A 21,886-nucleotide genomic window follows, 5' to 3' on the forward strand; every position below is an offset into this window, starting at 1 on the left:
GAATAATTCATCTAAGAGTAAAGAAACTGATGCCTTTCTAAGCCCATGTCTCTAGACAGCCTCCAGTGATCTCATCCACATCTGTGGCTTTACCTTCCACGCACAGAGATGACACTCACATCTCAAGAGCCTCGGCCTGGGCCCTGAACTCAGCCTACGTGATCTCGGCTGACTCATCTGTACCAAGCACTCTCCTAGAGCAAACAGAACTCGTTGAACCCTCAGAGGGAAACCCTCCAGTGCCTTCCAGCACCAGACCAGAGAGAGAGGAACGGGCCACATCGTGCTTAGGGATGGAAAGACACGGTAAGGGTCGTGGGGTTTGTTTAACTCAACTAGGATTTGCTGTATGACACAGGGAGCTCAACTCAGTGCTCCTTGACAACCTAGAGAGGTGGGAAGGGATGGGAGGTAGGAGGACGTTTCAAGAGGGAGGGGACATATGTTTACCTATGGCTGATCTATGCTGCTGGCAGGAGAAACCAACACAATCTTGTAAACTAATTACCCTCCAACTGAAAATAAATTTAAAAAAAATTTTTAAGAAATACAAAACAGAAAAAAAGAACAACTAGACAGGAGATCAACAGCATGATAAACTACCTAGATCCAACAGACGTTTATGGGATATTTTCTTTTCAATAACAGCAGACTGCAAATTCTTCTGAAGTATACATGGAACATTCTCCAGGGTCACTATTTGCAAGGTCATGAAATGTTTCAAAACATTTAAAAGGATTGAAATCATACAAAATGTGTTTGATCATAATGGAATAATAATAAATAATAATACATTAATAATAACAGAAGGAAACTATATCATTCAACGCATGATATTTTCATGTTTTTCACATGGAATGCTCTGACCTACTCCCATCCTTGGAAAAACAGCAGCTAAAATAAAATAGTATCTGCTTGAAAAGATAAATCAATAAAAAATAAAGTGATCTAGGAAGCCACCAAAGGATCTCAACCCAAAACACAATCCAATTTGCACTTTTAAAAATCACTTTTACTGCTGGTAAGTCAATGAAGGAGGGCAAATAGAAAAGATGACAACGTATTCATTAGGGAAGAACTAGGAAAAAAGAGAGTAGATTCAAGCAACATTTTGCAGGGAATTCCATGGCAGTCCAGTGGTCAAGACTCAGTGCTTTCACTGCCACAGGCTCAGGTTCGATTCCCGGTCAGGGAGCTAAGAGCCTGCAAACCACACTGTGAAGTCAAAAAAAAAAAAAAAGAAAAGAAAGAAAGAAATACCTTGGAAGAAGAATGAACAGAATTTGCTCCTAGATTCAACCGAGGGTGGGATGAGACAGACAACAGCCAAGATGCTGCCCAGTTTTGCAGCTTGGGGAAATGGACATAGAAGGAGAGAGAGGGAAGGCTGTGATGGTTTTTGTTTTGGGCCACGGGGCATGTGGGATCTTGGTTCCCAGAACAGGGATCAAACCCGCATCCCCTGCAGTGGCAGCACAGTGTCTTAACCACTGGACCTCCGGGGAAGTCCCAAGGGAAGGCCGTTTTTCTTAAGTCCTGTTCTGAACGTGTTATGTCTAACATATCTTGAAATGACATCCAAGTGACAATGTCAAGCAGGCAGTGAGATATAGCAATACAAGTCAGGAACATAAGTCGTGCCTGGGTCAGAAGATTAAGACTGGGAACGATCACAATCAAGGTGACATTTACAAGCCCTGGACCTGAGAGCTCATCTCAAAGGAGAAAATGGAGAGAGAAAAAGGTACTCAGAGGCAAGTCCTGAGAAATCCTAGTATCTAACAATGCGAGAGAATACAAGAAGCAGCCAAACACGGTAACTGCCTGCTTCCTCATCCACCTCCTGTTCTCCACCGCATCAGTGCTATCGACACAGCTTCCACTGGTGTGGATACACTGCCAGTTCCTTAGCCATCCACCCACTAGACATTTCATTACTTCTATTTTTGAGGTTTCAGTAAATGTTGTCATGAGCGTCTTTGGTACCTTGAAAGGAGGAAGAAAGCAAAAAGATGAAAGAAAGTCTATTCGTTTAAACAAACAGGTATACAGAGGAGAAAGGAAGGTAAGCCTGGGTTTACACCCCGCCTGTAATCTGGGACAAGCGTTCACAGATACTTGCCATTGACTTGTCAGTGACCAGTGCGTTCCAAATACTTGTCATGGCCTGTCGAATGCCAAGGTTGGGATCAAACTGGTAACGATAAAGACGCGGAACTAGCTGAGGCAGGAAAGGAGCCAGCTGTTCTCCAGCTCTGGTAGCAATTACATTAAAACCAAAAGCAGCACCCTAAAAAGACAGTAGCAAGGTGAAGTGGCTCAGACACACCTACTGCAATAAAATATTAACACATTAAATACCACACAAGTTCCCCTCCTAGCCTTGTCCCTGAAGACATCCTGATTTACCGAGTGTCCAGTATCAACACTATACCAGCTCTGGGGTGGGACGGAGCTCTCTCACCACAGACGTGTACAAAACACACTGTGTTATCAATTGTCACCATCTGCCAGTGAGGCAGGTTTGATTTGAAGGGAAGAAAAAAAAATAAAACTGTTGGGCAACAGCCACTTACCTTCCTCGAGTTCCACATCGCATGATGGTTGGCTAGATTCATAAATTTATACACCAGATCCGGCTGACTAAGATCACTTGCCAGAGAACAGAGCTCCTTATAAGTAGAGAGGCCCTGGCTTGAAAACAAGAACCAAAAAGTACACAGTAATGTATTTCTCTACCTCCAGTCTAACAAAAATTACACTACCAATATTACTAGACATTTTAAAATTACATTTTCACTAAATTTCCAATATTGAGTTATCTCTTTACCACATAGGCAGAGAACCAGGGTGAAGAGAAACTAAGAAGTCGCCTAATTCAGTTCTCAGCAACAGCTGGTGAATGACCTAAGGTACATACGATGCCCGTGCGGGTGGAGCCCTCGTCACCTCTGAGGCAGCGATAATCCTTCAGTACACTGTGCACCAAAGTCTGTGGATCCTGACAGAGCCGTCTAAAGACAACTTCTGTCTTCCTTACGTCTTTTCTAAGCTAGAGTGATAAGAACTTTTTTGAATCGCCCTCCCAGTCCAGTCCTGGGCTCCTTGATGGGTCAGGACCTCGTAAATGTGGGCAGCAGTTCAGCTCCTTCTTGGCTCCTGGCCGCGTCCTGCCCCCTTACTCCCCAGGTGAGGACCCCGGGGTCCCCTTCAATCAATTCCAGCACACAGAGTTCCATCTCAGTCTGGTTTCCAGGAAACTGAATCTAAAAACCTATGCTTTTTCTTTGAAGGGTCTTCTTCCGCTAACACACAACACTTCCCACAAAGCTGGAAATCAACTTGGTGAGTGTCCTCTCCACTGGACGGAAGGCGTCTCCAATGATGGGTGGATTTGGCACACTTACCCATCAGGGGTTTTGCCAAGGCTTCCTCCCTGAAACACCACTGTCTCTCCGGAAACTTCATGTTTAGCTCTAAACGAAAACAGCAGCAAGAATTTACATGAGCCTCAAAATTTTCATACTGCCATTCAACTAATGTAAACATTTCAGCTGTAAACTGATAAAATCAACTCCTTATTAAGTATCTACAGTGAGCAAGATGTAAAAGCCAACTCGCCCTTCCCATTAGCCTGAGAATTCTGTAAAATAAAGTCTAGGAAGAACAAATAGATTCTCTTCACAGATCAGACTGTGCGGGATATGCAAGTCCTCTTTCCTGTCTTCATTTCCGTTTAGCCAATCATAATTACGGTACTTCTGTAATCCAATGCTTTACCTGTTCCGAGATCATTCAGTTTTCAAAGCCTGAGTTATTGGCATGTTTGTAAACAGTAATTGAGTTTACTTTCTACACAGTATACACTGGATAATTAAACTGCTGTCCACAGCGTAGCAGGTGACGACTTGCAATTTAGAAAAGGCTTAATAAATAGGAAAACCAAAAGCTGAACTTCCCTTCTTTCACTGCGTATTCTTGGTATGTACAAAGCTTGCCCTGCGTGTTCAAATCTGAAGTTTCCAAGTTCACTGTACCTTTTGCCAGTCATCAGTGTTTCTACAAGAGTGGAAACCAATTCCTGTTGGTCTTGTTCATTGCCCAATTCATACACCAACCCAAGGCCTTTTGAGGCAACATCCTGGCTCAGTTCTACACAAAAGTCAGACAAAACAATATTCTTTTAAGAAAAATTTGTTCTCTAGCCATCAAGTGAAAAAAACTTTAATAAACCTGTAACATTAACCAAAAATGATATCAAAGCAAAGATATGAAAACACCATCAACCTATTTTGTTAAAAAAATGTATTAAATCATCTGAGTGGACAGGACACCAGCCAAGTCCCTTAAATGAGAACTGCATTCACACAATACCCAACTCACAAATCAAGCCAACCCTGCTGGGCCTCAGTGGGCAGTGCGCAGTGACCAACGGTCAGCGGATGCAAGGTGCACACACGAGACGTAATCCATTTCAGGAGAACCCACGGGTAATTTTTAAATGAAAGCTCAATATTATATCACACGTTTAAGACAATTTATAAAACAAAGCTACTATTTAAATATCTAATACATATATTTGCACCCTCTCCTAGCTTAAATCACAAAGGGAAAAAATGAATCCTAAGTAGGAGAAAGCTATTATTAGTAGAAGCTACGAACGTTAAAGATAGCCTCGGCTCCACTTTCAAATGCAAAACTGATCTAATGAATAAATGATTCATTAATGAATAAAATGGATGGGCTTCTCAGGTGGCGCTATAGTAAAGAACCTGCCTGCCAATGCAGGAGACATAAGAGATGCAAGGGATGTGGGTTTGATCCCTGGGTCAGGAAAATACCTTGGAGGAGGGCATGGCAACCCACTCCAGTATTCTCGCCTGGAGAATACCATGAGCAGGGGAGCTTGGCAGGCTACAGTACATGGGGTTGCAAAAAGTTGGACACAGCGGAGCAATTAACACACACAATGAATAAGTACGTAAGAATCAAGTTTCCTGTAGCCTTCTCTTATGGTCATAATCTAGATTTTTCAAAATTTACGATACAAGCTTAAAGAAGTTTGGAAATCAAATATTTACCAATAACTTACCATCATTTTCTGACAGAACAGAAACAAATGCACTCTGGATTTCTTTAAGATGAGACTGAAATAAGAAAAGAGACATTCAGAACACTGAAACTCTACCCCCTTGGGAGACTGAGAATCTTGCTCTCGGGGTCCACACCACCTGTGAAGGTGGCCAAGCTACCTGAAGGCTGTACCACTGACAGCAGTCCACTCACACAGTCCAAACCTCCCCGTCCCCCCACTTCCTCTGGCTTTACCCCTTCAGGTTAAGAATCATCCTCCAGTGCATATACACCAGGGATCAGCCTTCATTCCTTCACGTGTAGCTTACTTCACAGTATCTGTTACTGGTTAACGGCCCTTACCCCATACATTTCCCTCCGACACCTATTATAAATATTTCATAAACAGCCTGCAGCAGAGCTGCATCGCGCTTGGAGATGGCCTACCTTCACTTCACTGTGGGTACTGAGCTTCCTCACAAGGGAAAGGAGCCAGATGCACGCTGCTTGCCTCACATGTGGGTTGGGACTGACGATGTGTTTATTTAAAATCACATCCAGCACCCAGGGGACCACATCATTAACTTTGGCTCCTAGGGAAAAGAAAAGAATGACAAGAAGCAAATTAAAATAACTGAACAGAGCTTCTGAAAAAAATGTCAAATGTTAATCAACATTTACTCAACAGAACAATCCTACAACATATTAATATCTAAACAAATAAGGTGCTTAAATAAATTGCTGAAGGAACTGATAATCATTCACTTCAGAACCCAGCATAAACTAAATAACCTTTCAAAGGTACTCAGACACCCCTCGTTTCCTAGAATGAAAAACCATCACCAACATGGGGGAGGTTAGGCATATGCAGTGGTGGAGGGTGCAGAAAACCTCTGCGCCTTCCTCTTCATTATGCTCTGAACCGAAAAAACTTCTCTAAGACACTATCTTAATTTTTTTAATATCCGTATGATTAATGTAATTTTACTCATTTAAATCATGACTGCAGGAGAAAAAAGTTATTTCCCTTCCTTCATATTCACTTTTGAACCTTAACTGCACATTAAGTTTTTAAAATAAATGGGTTTTTTTGTTTTTAAATTTTTATTGGGGTATAGTTAATTTACAATGTTGTGTTAATTTTGCCTTAATTTTCATGATCCCCATCTTCTCTGGTGTCAGCAATTTTTCTTTCTCTGCCGTATCCTTCCCATCTCCCACCTAAAAACTAACACGAAAACCAACCTCTATTACCCTCGCCTTCCTCCTCCAGCTACTACACCGCTGTTCTCCTTCCCTGTCCCTCCAGAGCTCCCCAAGCTCAGCACTACTGAGGCCGGCAGGATTAGCCTCAGCGGGACCTCTGGCTATGGACAGCCATCCTGTGCCCGGAGGATGTTCACAGCATACAGGAGATGTGAAGTCACTCTATCTGTAACGTGCAGTGAGAAAGTGCACATTCCTTCACCTACACAGTCACTAAAAGCCAGAGCAACTCAGTGGAGAGACGTACCTGCAGCATGATTGGCACTGTGTGATAACGAATCAGGGGTGGGCTTCCCTGGGGGTAAACAATCTGCTTGCCAATGCAGGAGACACAGGTTCAACCCCCTGGTCTGAGAAGATTCCACTTGTCAAGGAGCAATTAAGCCCAGGAGCCTTACTGAGCCTGTGCTCTGGAGCCCACACGCCCCGACTCCTGAAGCCCAAGTACCCTAGAGCCTATGTTCCACACAAGAGAAGCCACCACACTGAGAAGCCCAACACTGCAACTCGAGAAGAGCCCCTGCTTGCCACCAACTAGAGAAAAGTCCACACGCAGCAACAAAGACCCAGCACAGCCAAGAAAAAATAAATAATATTACTGATGCAGGGGGTAGGATGCGGGAGGGCAGTAAGGCTCCAGAGGGAGGGATGTATGTCTAATTATGGCTGATTTGCGTTGCTAAACGGCAGAAACCAACACAACATTATAAAGCAGTTTTCATCCAATTAAAAAATCAATTAAAAAGGAAAATTACAAAAAAAAAAAAAAAGAATCGGGGCACACAAAACTTGGGAGATTGCTAGGCCTTGACCTCTGACACTGGCTAAACACCCCAAGGAATCCTCATGGACAGAGCACAGGTTTGAAGGGAATCGACAGCTAACTCCTTGGCCTCCTTGCCAGAGGACTAAAGAAACGGTTCTTGCTCATTTTGTGCTCCGTCTCCTTTAACCAGCTATCTTTCTTGACTGAGCCGAACTCAGAAGACATATACAATTATTGGAAAAAGAGTCAAAAAAAAAAAATGGAACGTATATATTTTTTCCTCTGGCTTCAGAGGTGGTAACAAGAACAGAAGAGAGTTACGTGGTGGGAATAAACGCATTAATTGACTACAAGGTACCGGCGGGGGGCGTATACTCCTCCTCGGTCACCAGCCAGGCATCCCGGGCAGCCACAGAACTAGTCCCTGTCGCGGCACTGGTGATGGCTTCACCGATGGTGAACTGCAGTTCTATTTGCTTGGCCTGCAATGAAGGGGACAGAAGCCAGGGGTCAGAGGGAACATTTTAAAAACATCCATTTCCATAAAAAGGCCGCTTACTGGTCTTGTTTCTCAGCGTGCTTTGTTTCCACTCTTGCCTGGAACGCTCTAACAGGATGGTTGGAAAGTGGGGCAGGGTGAGGGAACAGAGCGCCCAAGAAGGACTTGAGGATCTTTTCCCAAGTCCACGTTGCACTTTTCACCTAAGCAGAGAACCAATAAGCGATTTTTAATCTTTGGAAGACTGGAATCATTCACTTGGGGAGAAGGGACAGACTGCGAAGCCATACACATCTCGAGGGAAATTCTGTCTCTCATCAGTTAAGTTTAACAGCACTAAACTCTGAGCCTCAATGTCGTTTGTAACATGAGCATAAATAATACCATCACCCACCTCATTCAGGCCATAGGGATTAAACAAGGTTAATGTACAAACGGCGACTAGTAGACACCTGATTGGTAGTAACTGTACAATAACATTGGCCTTCATCACTGACAGACATCTCCTCTCTGTACACTTAAATTACATGACATCTGCAAGATCCTCTCAAATGGTTGTCAGGGCTTCCCTGGTAGCTCAGTCGGTAAAGAATCTGCCTGCAGTGCAGGGGACCCGGATTAGATCCCTGGATTGGGAAGATCCCCTGGAGAAGGGAATGGCAACCCACTTCAGTACTTTTGCCTGCCATGGACAGAGGAGCCTGGTGGGCTACAGTTCTCAGGGCCACAGAGAGTCAGAACGACTGAGAGACTAACAGACAGACACACACACACCTCGAGGCTGCGAAGAGTCAGAAACAACTAAGAGACTCACTCATACTCACACTCACACACACACACACACACACACACACACACATGGGGCCGTGAAGAGTCAGAAACGACTGAGACTCACAGACACACAGACACATGCTCTACCAGCCAAGGGCTTTAGGCTTGTAAGGCATCAGGTGCTGACACCTCACGCCCAATGACCCAAGGGCTTTGGTCTTACAGCCTTCCTGGTCAAAAGCTTCTCTTGGCAACTCTAAGCTGAGAAAAGCTATCTCAGCACAGAGGATCTCATAATAGGGGTTCATTTTATGTGCCTGTTTTTACACGTTCACATGTTAATACAATGTAGTTGGCATTACAAACAAAAACAAAACTCCCTAACTCCATCTGTGAAGATGATATGTAGACTTTTAACTATTCTAGAAATAAAGAGTGGCTGAATAGAGATCATTACATTATTATTCTCTCTACTTTGGTGCATGTCTGAAATTTTCCATAATAAAAAGTCAAAAGAAAAAACAACCACAAAAAACCTTTAGAACTCTGTCCTAGCTGACTGTGAAGATATTTTGCTTCTGGTTCTTGCTCTCTTTTTTTTTAAATCCTTTACTCTCTCCAGCATATTTCAAGCTGTTCATATTTCTAAATTTCTAAACTCTTATAATGTCCTCAGTAGCAAGTTAAGAATCGAGACAAACCTTCATTTATTTATATAAAACTGGAAGAAACCCATCTATATCACAGATTTAAAAAAAGAAAAAGGATGAGAAACCAGACATCACAAACTTTTCCCCAAGAGATTACAATGTCAGTGATATCCAGGGAGAATCTGACATGAGTTTAATTTCTTGTCAAAAAATTTCACCTCAAAAATACTTCATCGAGACTCTACCAATCACACCGCCTGGCCCCAGTTTTATGGGCTGCAGGGTTACAAAACAAACTCTGCCTTCAGTCTAGTGGGCAATTAGAAACTGTGATAAATGTGAAGAAAAATATGGAGAGGCAAGAAAGCACAGAGAACTAACGAATCTACCCTCGTGTGAAGGGCCAGGGGAGTTTTCCAAAGAGGTACAGCAACAACCTGAGAAAGAAGAAGTAAATAAGGGTCTTTCAGAAGCTCAGAACAAAGACAGACAAAGAGGCCGGTGAAGAAAAATGTGAGTAAGTGAAAAGAACCGAAGCCCAATTGGGGCCAATTGTGTTGAGTCACTGATCACACTGGCTAGCAGCTGTCTACTTGGAGGTCTTCTCCACCACACTGGACGTTTATCTAGAAGACATCAGACTCAAGAGCAACCAGAACACCAGCACCTACTCCCCACAGCCAGCTGACTGGGTGTATTTCCCCTTCTACTCACCCTGCACCACACTTTACAGAACAAATCATGAGATAGGGACTTCCCTGCACAGGTGACTCAATCAATGCCATGTCTAGCACAGCCCACAGCTGGTACTCAGTAAGCACTTGGTGAATGAATGAATAAAAGTCTCATTTTAAAACCTCACAACATGCAAAATTCCAACAATAAAAAAATGCCTTTTGTCTGAATGACTTAACAATCAGATAGCAATATAAATACCTCCACAGAATCCATCAGACCTTGCAAGAGGAGCTTCTGGTGAGGAAAATCTCCATCCCCAACTGGAAAATACCCCAGTGTTTGGATAGCTCTTTCTTTCATCTGGAAGAACAGAGAAATTTTTTTTTAAATGAACTATATAACAGCTTGGCCCCAGAAAAATGTCTTCTGGGAGAAAAATGAGAAGGTAGGGTGGAGGAGTCTGTCTAACTAAATGCATCAGTGTTTTTTTTTTAAGCATTCAATTTTACAGAATTATGTATATAATACACTGGAGGTTGAAAGACATGAAACTAAGTTTATTAAGGGTCCAGCACTACAAAAGAAGGAAGCACAGTCTTTAGCTCAGTACCCTACAAACCAGAACAGTTATAAATGTAGACTCTGGGCCCAGAAGAACCTAAGATCGGGTCACAGCTAGACCATTTTTAGTAGCCTTTGAGGCTGTGTGACCTCAGGCAAGTTACTTCACTTTTCTGAATTTTCCTCCTCTGGGAAAACAGAGATGACAAGCATACCTACTCCACCAGACCTTCTGAGGATTCAGTTAACAAAAGCATGTGAAGCACTCAGCATATTCTTGGATGGTAATGACTAGCTAATAGCAGCCAATAAAAATTACATCGCGATCTTCTCGGTAAGTTTTAAAAAACAGCTAGATTGAGAATAAGATTACATATTTATTAAACTTGTAGTAAACTGAGTTTTTCTGTTCATTAAATCATCTTACATTTCAACACTGAGGTACTCTTATCCCAAAGAAAAATTTTAAAGTCTGTGAAGGTTTTTATCTAAAATTAAAATACTATAAAGATCCTCTGGGCTTCCCTGGTAGCTCAGACAGTGAAGAAACTGCCCAAAATGTAGGAGACCTGGGTTCGATCCCTTAGTTGGGAAGATGCCCTGGAGAAGGAAATGGCAACCCATTCCCATATTCTGGCCCGGAGAATCCCATGGACAGAGGAGCCTGGTGGGCTACAGTCCATGGGGTTGCAGAGTCAGACACGACTGAGTGACTTTCACATTCACATTCAAAGGTCCTTTTCCTCAGAGATGACTCACACTGCTTACCAATGCCCAAACTTATTAAAACCCACCTGGTTATAAGGAGGCTAAGATTTAGATCTGGTCTGAAATTATAAAAATCATATAACTATTTAACACTTTATTACCTACCTTTTGCATGACAGAAGAATAAACTTGATGCATTTAATCTTTACCCAAATCTTAACAAGTCATGGGCCTTAATTGGAGTAACTGAGTCAAAAGGGCACACATACCAAGGCTATATACAAATCACCCACAACTCAAAGTTAAACAGTTTTTAGAAGAGAAGGGTAAAAGTAAGAGACATGCCTTATTTGTTTCTTTACTGGAGGGTATTCTGTTTAGCAGGCTTTCCACAAGATGCAGCTTGGTAAAGCCCGACCCCTCACTGGGGACTGGGAGGGGACCATTTCTGCCAATTTCCCCCAGGGCTGTACAGGCAGCAATCGCCAAGAGAGGGGAGGTACTATCCAAAAATGAGCCTGTGAACACATTTACACAGAAGAGAATTATACTTTATCACCCTTGGAATATAAAGCAACCAGAGACGTAATTGAGATTTTCTTAAAGACAGCAAATAAAAATCAAAGTCTACAATATATTCTAGTTGATAATTTGTTATCATTTCTTTAGTAATAAAACACCACAGAGTGGGGTCCTTTTTTGACATTTAAATTTTTTCCCATAATGGAATCACCTCTGTTAAACAGAAACAAATAGAAAAAATATATGGAAAAATGGGAATACCTTTGGTGTTATTAAAAACAGAATTTATTTAGCATCAAGATTTTGTGAAAAAGCTTGTGTGTTTAGAGTGCAATGCTATAAAAAGAAATTAAAATGTTACAATAAATTTTAACCTCATTCAAAATCTTGTAACCTGTTTATGCTGACATCCACATCAGCATAAACACGTTAATTACCAATAGTTTCTGTGGCACTCTGAATGAGCTCCTCTTGTTCGGGCAGGAAATCAGCATGTGTCTCCACGTTTGGCTGCTCTGCCATTTTCATTTTCTTCTTAGCCAAATATCTTCCTACTGTGAATCCCAGTGCAAGCAAGGATCCGTGCTGTATCTCCGGGCTCTGGATTTAACAACACAACAGCATATGTCTTGTCTCCCTCTCACACGTGTGTGAATGCACTGCAATAACTGTGTTTATCACAGTCATCTCCCCCATAAAACACAAGGCCAAAGAATAAAGTGATCATGGGAGGCTCCATGGGATGTTAATAAATCAGCTAGCGAACAAGAGAAACCTAGAGTTTCAAACACAGAGAATTCTGAGAAGTTGAGTTTATATTTGGATTCCCTAATCCCATACTTCAATTCTGGTGAGGTGACTCCCTCAATGCTCTCTGATAAGCACACATGCTTTCTTCTCCCTTATAACACTTACATAACTATGCCATCATAATTTCCAAGCATGATTTTTCCCCTACTGCCAACAAAATACAACGAACTAGAGCCTATTTCTAATTGCAAAAACCTCCAAACACGGCAGGCAATAGAATATTTGAAAGCACATGACTTCAACAGTGTTTCCTGATGGGACAGGTACAAAGAGAGGCGACAGGAGATGGGGAAGAAAAAAGGAACCAGCGTTTCTGAGCACCAAGTACTACTAGAGCTTCTCGTGTATCTGCTCCCCATTCTCGTCGTAGCACCGAAAACCATGCCTGTGAGACACAGGGCACGCAAACTTGTCGACTGGACTGACTGGATCCATGTGCTATCTATCTCATTTCACCTTTACCATCTTAAAAGCAAGCAATTTATGCATTCATTTTACAAATGAGAACATAGAAAAAATATATTAGATGCTTTTGTAAAACCTCTATTTCACACACACACACACACACACACACACACACACACACACAAAGATAAAGGCAAAACTGATCACATACATGATTGTCCTTCGTAGTCTTTATCAGCTGTTCTATCATTGACTTCAGCTCATTTCCCGACACTGTAGACACTACCACGGAATAAAACAAGGCTGCCAGTTCACGCATCTCTTCTTTACTGCTATTCATCAGACTCTGAGCAAAGTAGAAAGAAATATGTACATGATAAAGGATCATCTCCCTGCTGACAACTTCTAACGTTTAAAGTTAAAAGAATACATGATACATTACAATGTTCAAGTTACTGGTATTTTTGAGAAAAGGACACAACCTATTTTTTAAAAACAAAATAAAGCCCAGCTACCCTCCCTTTCTGAAAATGAGCATTTTAGCTTTGAGGCATCTGATGGACGTGGCCCATGGGAAAGAACACGTGGTTGCAGGTGGCACCTCTGGCCACGTGGGGGCGCCCTTGCACCATCCCTGCCCTCTGGACCACAAGGGCACTCATTCTCCCTTCTGGCAAGTTCCTGCACTTCCCTGGGTCCTTAGGACAGAGGACCACCCCCGCCCCCACCCGGTCCCAACCCCAATCTATTCTTTGGGAACTTCTTCCTCTTCAAGAAAGAAAGGGACCTGCATGTGCCCGAATGTCACTGCAGGATAAGGGGCCAGCAGACTTCTGATGTTACCAATTCTGAATAACAGAGTCACCGAAGGCCTGAGCTAGGCACATCCTGTCCTGAGAGGAGTGCCTTGCCTCAAAATGCACCTTCATCTTTGGAGAGCCTGTGCATGGGCCAGGAGGGGGCAGGAAGTGCCAGTGCTAAAGAACCTGCCTAAGCAGGAGACATAAGGGATGTGGGTTCGATCCCCGAGTCCTGAAGATCTCCTGGAGTAGGGTATGACAGCCCACTCCAGAGTTCTTGCCTGGAGAACCCTATGAACAGAGAAGCCTGGTGGGCTACAGTCCATAGGGTCACAAAGAGTTGGACATGACTGACCACACACAGGGTAGACCAAAATATCATGCGCATTTTCATCAAAGATATAAAATATAAAACAGGTGGAATTAATATACAGCTGATCTAAAACAGAGGCTTACATGTTTTCTACAGAGAGCCAAATGATGCAGCAGTTCTACTCTGCCACTGTGTTAATAAAAGCAGTCACAACACACGGGTGTGGCTGGATTCCAGTACAATTTTATTGACGCTATCATTTCCACATGTCAGGAAATTTTACTTATCTTTTGATTCTTCCTTCAACCCTTAAGAAATGTAAACACTAGTGTTAGCTGGCAGGCCACACTAACAGGAGGCAGGACAGATGTGGCGCACAGACCGCAGGCCAATGACCCCTGATCTACAAGGCCAAGGTCTAAAATCATTTTAAAATCAGCAAATCTCCACAGAGTAAAAAATCTTTTTGAACTAGATGCAATTTCATGAGATTAGATTTTTTTAGAAAAGGGCAAAACTCACTCCTCTTGGTAAATTACATTCATGCATTCACACTTAAAAGAATCTGTACATTTTACCATAATTCACACTGTCCCTTCCAAAAAGAACTGCATTATGTAGCACAAGAGGTACATAGAACTACATAAGCCAGACCTGTACTAAGACAGATTATTCATTCTACTCATCTGAAATTCAAATTTAACTGAGTATCCCGCATTTTATTTGCTAAACCTGGCAACTCCTTCGGTGTGACCATGGGAACCAAACACTCTCCAACATGGTTGGTGGAGTCTGAATTGGAACTACTCATGGCTCAAATGGTAAAGCGTCTGCCTGCAACGCAGGAGACCCGGGTTCAGTCCTTGGGTTGGGAAGATCTCCTGAAGAAGGAAATGGCACCCCACTCCAGTACCCTTGCCTGGAAAATCGCATGGACAGAGGAGCCTGTAACCCATGGACGGCAGGCTACAGTCCATGGTGTCACAAAGAGTCAGACGTGACTGAGCAAGACTTCACTTTCGCTTTCACTTTCTCATATGGAGGATGTGTGCTGTCTAGTAAAATTGCATCCATGTGTCCTCAATTCCGTTTCTGCAGAATCCAACTAAAAATACACCCACTCGTATTCAAAATGACAGACTGTTCATTGCAGCAGTCTGGAAGTACCCTAAATGACCATCAATAAGGATCTAGCGTAATTCCAACTCAATGGACATGGACAGGGAAGCCTGGCGTGCTGCAGTCCTTGGGGTCGCAAAGAGTTGGACACAACTGACCGACTGAACACCAAGAATAATTCCACAGCCATAGAGTGGAAAATAAAGAAGTTGTTAAAACAAAGAGGATGTTCTCTCTACAGTCATGCAGGAATAAGTCCATGTTCTAAAGCTAAGTGAAAGAAGGTACAAAACAGTGCGAAGAAGTATTGTGTAACACCTGTATGTGAAAAAAGGAAGAAAAATTTTAAATGCTGATCTCATCTGCGTCTATACGTGTAACTAAACTCTAGAAGGGACACTGTATACAAATAAGTGATAACCTATATGTCTGTCAGGTGAGAGAGGAAGAGGCAGGAAGCGGAAGGAATCTGGGCAGTCGAGAGACAGAGAAAGATGTTTTACATAATGTTTTATTTAAACTATACAAAATGATTACTTCTTTATTTTTAAAGCAGAAAAATAATTCTTTTTCACTTATATGCCTCTCAATTCATCTCCCCCTCTCACCTAAATAGATCACTGCCACAAACAATAGATCACCTGACCTACAAGCTTCCTAGGAAATGTCTGATGATCAGAGTTTTCAAAGTGACCTAAAGGCAAAAAAGGTCACAGGAACCCTGGTAGGAAGGCGAAATCATGACACTGAAGTTTAAAACACAGAGAATCAAAAAGAAACACACAGGCAAAGGATATACCTTTATCCATTCAGTTTTGTCTACAAATTTGGTGGCCAACTTTTCTGGATACACTGAGACAGCTTCCAATAGACAGTACATGACTGGCAAACCTAAATAAGAAGGAATTCAGAAGCATTTTAATTTCAAGAAAAGTGATACATACAGGGATCACTAAATTCCTTCAAAGCATAAGGTTACATCTTCAGGAGGCATTTCCCAGTTTTACAAAACAAACGTTAACCTGAACACAGTATGTGACTCAATACAGCAAATTTACAGCCTTATTGTCTATAAAAAGATGCCCTGTTCTTTACTCCCACTTCCAAAGTAAAAATGTATTATCTATTGTTAGCATTTCTTTCTGCAAAGAGAAATAGTGTATCAAAGCCGAAATTAGACAAGTTTAGAAAAGAAAGATTCACGTTCGGTTATAGGAGAGAGGAGAGAAAATAATTTTGGTGAAAATTGTCAGCTGAGTTTAAAATTAAGATTTTTGCTTAAGTGCTTTAGTATCCGTCCTCGACATCATGACCTCCTACCTCCAACACCTGCTAACAGCTGCTGAAGCAGGCCAATGTAGATCTGCACAGGGTTGGTTTCCCCACTCTTGGAAGATGAGGAGGAGGGTGTCGCCTGGCTGCCTGACATTAAAGTCCGTATGTAGTGTCCAATGGCTGGGGCGTGGTCTTGCATATCAGCTAAACTCTGAGAGGTAGGCACCACCCCCGCGCTGTGAGCCAGGCACATGCGCAAGTACAGGACGATCTACGGGTGGAAGGAAGCAGGACACCAGATAAGCTTCTCAAAAAAATCAAGGTGGGAGATGTTCTTCAAAGTGACAGTTCCCAGCTTTGATGCCCCCACCATCCTTCACAAAGCTATTCAATAATCCTCACAGTAGCTGGAAAACATGACTCAATATGTGAACTGAAAAAACTATAATTTTACATAACCAGCTTTTATAATCCAAAGAGTGCTTTTTAATAGAGTTTAATGGAGTTAAAATGCACACTCAACTTTTAAAGTCTAAAACAGGTATAACGAAAATAATTTTTTTTAGAGATGTGTGTGTGTTCATGACAGAGAGACAGACAGACACTAGGCAGAAACCCAGGGCCGATGACCTATTCCTGTGGAACTCCAGTTGAATTTAATCTCCACCAGCATAAGAATTTGAGAAAATGGGTTCAAATCATCTACTGAAGAGTAGCTACGACATCATTAAAAACCTCTGATACAAATTAGCTACTCAGGAGTCCTCTGGAAGCTCTTTTCCTTGACAGCTAGAACAGGACTGGCAGCAATTCCATCGTGAGTATTCTCACTCACCGTGAACAAGATTATCTCTTGCCATTTATCTCAGGCCAATGACTGAAACAATAGAATTTTCCTTAGTAAATGAGGTAAATTAACCTAACCTTCCAACCTCCAAAGCTAGATACTCCAAATAACCTCAATATATCGTTGGCTTTAAATTCAAATCTAATTTGCTGTGACTTCCCAATAGCATTCAATGTAAAGTATCTAGGTCTCTCATGAAGAGAATCTCACTGAGATAAATATATTTCTTGACTCTGCTGTGAACTAAAACAACACCAATTATCAAGCACTGTTTTTCCTAATAAACAATCTGATATAAAACAATATCATCACTGTATGGGTTTTTACCTAGAACACAAAAAATTCACAGACATCTCTTTGACTGTGACATTATCTTTAAGAACGTTCTGTAAAAGCGAAAGAGAAATATACCCCGGTCCTACCTCTCCAAAGGCTGCTGGGTTAAATGGAAGGACAGTGGTCCCAGTCATGTACTTGGCTGGTGTTTTCATTCGATGGGAAGCCTAATAAAAAGAAACCCCCCAAATCAGTTACTGAAAAACAAAGCACATGTACCTTTGCTTGACTCAAAAATAACTGTATTTCTAGCTATGTTATTGTCTGCTACTATTTTTTCTAGTCAAACATTTTTACATTATTCATGCTTGATTGTGCACAGACCTCAAACCCTAAGTGACAGATGTGTTGCCTTTTGACTGGCTTCTTAAAAAAGAAGAAACCTACAAATTAACTACACTTTAATTAAAAGAAAGGAAAAAAAGAAAAAGCTCCAAAGATGACACAGTAGGAAGTAAAAATTAAAAGAATAAACCTACTCCGGGCATCTACTGACACCGTCGCACCAGGGCACTGAATGCCGGCTATTTTCATTAATAATGAAGGTAGAAGAAAAATATTAGCATGAAAGCACCTTTGGCCCCCAATTATGGCAGTGCTATGGGGAAGAGAACCATGGTTGCCACAAACTGCCCTCCAGCACCTGTAAGATGTCTGTCTACGCAAAAAGCGAAGACCACCAGCAGAGATGAAGGCAGTAAGCTGTCCCCCAGCACACTTACAAAAACATTCATGTAAAAACTCGGGCAGGTCTGGGTTGTGACTGCCAAGCCTCTGTCTGATCTACCAGTAAACAGGAGATTTGCAAAAAGCAGGTATGAAGTTCTCTCATGGACACAGGGGGCAAAAATCTGAAGTGCTCCCTAAAGTGCTCTTAAATTTAAACTGCCTTAAATAATGCCCTTAAAAATAAAAAGATATATTTGGGGGAATTCCCTGGCAATCCAGTGGTTAGGATTCCATGCTCTCACTGCTGAGGGCCAAGGTTCAATCCCTGGTAGGGGAACTAAGATCCCACATCCCACAGGCTGCATGGCATGACTTAAAAAATAAACACAAAAATAATAAGAGTTAATATTTTTAAGCATGTCTTGCCAAGGGGAAAAATTTTAAACACAGCCAAAATGTTGAAGAGCATAAAAGAAACTAAATAATTTAGATTTGGGCAGATTAATTACACTTGAGATTTATATTTTTCTCATCTTGTACCTCCCTCTTATTGTAAATATTAACATTGTTAGAAACTTTACCACTGTTCACCATTTAGCGATTAGCATTTTACAAAGTGTCACCAAAAAAAATAGTATGTTTATTTTCATCATTCACTATATGACTCAAACTAATAATATGAAAGTAAATACCATACCTTTTCTTGAATATAGTATACCATTTCTGGGAAAGATGGCATCTGCTTAGAAGCACTGTCTTTCCTGTTTCTACCAGGAAGACACCTTAAAACTCGTTGTGCCTCTCCGTGAACTTCTTCCCGCCTTCCGAAAAGGTAAGAAAGATAAATAAATTTCACCAACCGGAGAATGATCATATGAAGACGAAGAGCAACAATTTATCTGGCATCTGTCTTAAGTATATTCTTGGCTACATGCAAAGAATCATAAAATACTTGAGAAGCAACCACTTCTTTTTCGAACTTTCATTAGTCACGTGGCTTGCATCTTCGAATTTTACCCACAGGAAATAACAAGACAGGGTATGACTACAGGTGTGCATGCTGTGTCAAGGGGGCCATATTTTTAACTCTAATACACTGCTTCTAAATTCCACAGACTAATGCTACGAAAAACATAAATTTTATTCAATTTTCAACTTAATTTGAAATAAACCCAAGTTCATATCAACACCTTTGAAACTTACGGGTCTCCTGCAGCTAACAAGAGCAAGTATCTGGAAGGAATATGGTCTGAGGGAAACACCGTGCTGGCAAATTTCACAGCCACTTGTCGAACTTGAACTTCAGGCTATTTGACACATAAACACACACACACAGACACATAACACAGAGATTAAAAAAAAAAAAAAAAAAATTCAAGTAACAACTCATTCCAGTCAAGGTAAGTAGTTTTAACTGTAAACAATCAAAATTTAAGTTGATATTTCAATAAATATATCTAAATAAATAAAAATCTTTTTAGTTGAGATCCTTAATCACGTTAAAAGTCTCTGGACAAAGGCATTATTTAAAAAGTGCTTTTATGTCCTAAGGGGATCTTCCAAGTAAAGCAGGAAACCCCACCAAGACCGCTATCAGAGAATCTCTCTGTAGATGCCCATACTCAGCCCGACCATGGGACCAAGGTCACAGGGGCAGTTTCCGGCCACCACTTCTGTTTCCTCAACTCTCAAGCTCTCAGTCACATGAGTGAAATTCATATAGTTTGCAGGGAACACAAACAGAGCCTACTTGGAGTCCCTACAAATCTAAAGTAAAATATCGCCAACACTTTCAGGTTAGCTCTAAAATTAAAAATGACTCCAAAGCAAAATCTCAGCTCATATATCCAATTGGGGCTTCCCTGATAGCTCCGTTGGTAAAGAATCCGCCTGCAATGCAGGAGAATCCAGTTCAATCCCTGGGGTGGGAAGATCCCCTGGAGAAGCGAAAGGCTACCCACTCCAGTATTCTGGCCTGAAGAATTTCATGAACTGTATAGTCCATGGGGTTGCAAATAGTCGGACATGACTGAGCAACTTTCACTTTCACCTATAACCAATTAACTTATACAGATTGAGACTGCAATCTATAAATACAAAGTTCAACCAGAAAAAGCAGCTGTAGAGTCTAACGATGCTGAAGCTTTATTCTCATGTACCTTCCCCCTGGGTCAATCCTCCAGTCACAACATAAGTGAGATGAGAGGTGCTTAGAAACATGTGCTCCCTCATTCATCCAGGTGTTCTTCCTCTGCAGCATTCCCTTTACAGGGCAATATACTAAGGACTAGTCTGTATGATTTAGCCCTCAGTCTGGCTGCCTGACATGGAGTCTAGGAAAACAAACCAAATCACCTATGACTTGGTAATATTGTTACGTGACTTGATCTGCTTAAGTATAACCAGTACCCATGTGCACTACACAAGCATTCCATTTTCTTATGAGGTTACTGATGAAGAGTTTTAAGTATTTGATTCTAATGAGCTTCCAAATAAGCCTATACTACTTTGCTCATGTTATATGACCATGAACTAGGTACACTGGACACCAAGAGCATTTAACAATGGGACTCTCTATATAATAAGATTCCTGAATGTTCATAATTATCCTGTTCTGTTTCAACAGAAGCCAGACACGTTTCTGAACCTTTAGTAATTCCCTCAATATAAATATGGAAGCCAAATTCAGTGAGATGCAAATCGTATTAATCTCACCAATATTTGACATTTTCCCCTCTTTAATCTCCCTCTCTTTCTATTCCTACAAATAGAGGTCAAAAAACTGACTAAAGCAACACATAATATACAATTTTATACTGTGTATTATGTATCACATCTATACACGTGCATATGTGTACTGGGCTCCCTGGCGGCCCAGACGGTAAAAAGTCTGCCTGTGATGCGGGAGATCTGCGTTTGATCCCCGGGTTGGGAAGATCCTCTGAAGAAGGATACGGCAACCCACTCCAGTATTCTTACTTGGAGAATCCCATGGACTGAGGAGCCTGGTGGGTTACAGTCCATGGGGTCACAAAGAGTTGGACATGACTAAGTGACTAACACTATGTGTACATAAGCATAGATATTAAAAATTCTCTTACAAACTTCCACAACAGGCAGATGAAGAGGACTAAAAGAAAGAAGAGTATGTATGATGGTACTGGCTTATTTCCTACAGACTCATTTTAATACATAAAATCTGTCTTTCTTTCTGTTCTTCTCCCCCAATGTTACCTACAGAACTCCACTCCAAGGGACTGTAGGGCTCAGCTACCACTTCAAAGAAAACACTTCCAACCAGGAGAACGTGACATTAAGAACAGTTCTCCAACAAGGAAGGCTTTAAACATAAGGCCTCTGTGCATATCACTACTCCTTCTCTAAAATCATGTTCCCATAACGAAGAATTAAAAACATATCACATTAGAGTTTTCCATTCAAACAGCTATTTTCTATGCCTAGTTTGTGCCTAGAAACCTTGGTTTGAAAGGCAAGACTGACAATAAAAGACTTTACAGGGGCAAAAAAAAAAAACAAAAACAAATCATAAATCACAGTCCAAGGGAAAGCAAATACTCCTCTTCATTATTAAGAAGAAAAGCAATTCAAATTTTGATCATAAAAATATAAAATGTGTACACTACCAGCCATTGTGGTTCACACAGTTGGACCTACCTTTATTAAATACGAGGCCACAAGTGCCTCCATGAGAGTCCGCTGTGCGCCTTCCAAAGTACTGTAAGCTCCAACCATCATGGATAATGCTTCTTGAATAGCGAGTCGCGTCTCGGGCTCTTCCTGTGAAAGATGATAAAAAC

The 21,886-nt window shown here is 41.5% G+C and overlaps 1 protein-coding gene across 6 annotated transcripts in view; it reads right to left on the minus strand.

Annotated features, from left to right (window-relative positions):
* The window catches only part of ECPAS (Ecm29 proteasome adaptor and scaffold), a 110,025-nt gene that overhangs the window by 27,516 nt on the left and 60,623 nt on the right, over window positions 1-21,886 (minus strand). For all 6 annotated transcript variants that reach the window (XR_011568196.1, XM_019966715.2, XM_070795274.1 and 3 more), the window contains 17 exons: window positions 21,744-21,866; window positions 19,272-19,375; window positions 18,766-18,889; window positions 17,486-17,566; window positions 16,262-16,487; window positions 15,741-15,832; window positions 12,921-13,055; window positions 11,932-12,094; window positions 11,318-11,490; window positions 9,962-10,063; window positions 7,464-7,587; window positions 5,521-5,666; window positions 5,093-5,147; window positions 4,038-4,152; window positions 3,408-3,476; window positions 2,577-2,694; window positions 2,123-2,290 (listed from right to left, as the gene is read on the minus strand). Coding sequence is in view for 5 of the 6 variants with exons in the window: in XM_019966715.2 (XP_019822274.1) it covers window positions 2,123-2,290; window positions 2,577-2,694; window positions 3,408-3,476; window positions 4,038-4,152; window positions 5,093-5,147; window positions 5,521-5,666; window positions 7,464-7,587; window positions 9,962-10,063; window positions 11,318-11,490; window positions 11,932-12,094; window positions 12,921-13,055; window positions 15,741-15,832; window positions 16,262-16,487; window positions 17,486-17,566; window positions 18,766-18,889; window positions 19,272-19,375; window positions 21,744-21,866 (2,118 nt within the window). In the remaining variant the exon portion in view is untranslated. The remainder of the gene's footprint in view (window positions 1-2,122; window positions 2,291-2,576; window positions 2,695-3,407; window positions 3,477-4,037; window positions 4,153-5,092; window positions 5,148-5,520; window positions 5,667-7,463; window positions 7,588-9,961; window positions 10,064-11,317; window positions 11,491-11,931; window positions 12,095-12,920; window positions 13,056-15,740; window positions 15,833-16,261; window positions 16,488-17,485; window positions 17,567-18,765; window positions 18,890-19,271; window positions 19,376-21,743; window positions 21,867-21,886) is intronic.

This window comes from Bos indicus, chromosome 8 (genome assembly GCF_029378745.1).
Source record: "Bos indicus isolate NIAB-ARS_2022 breed Sahiwal x Tharparkar chromosome 8, NIAB-ARS_B.indTharparkar_mat_pri_1.0, whole genome shotgun sequence".
Taxonomy (NCBI): domain Eukaryota; kingdom Metazoa; phylum Chordata; class Mammalia; order Artiodactyla; family Bovidae; genus Bos; species Bos indicus.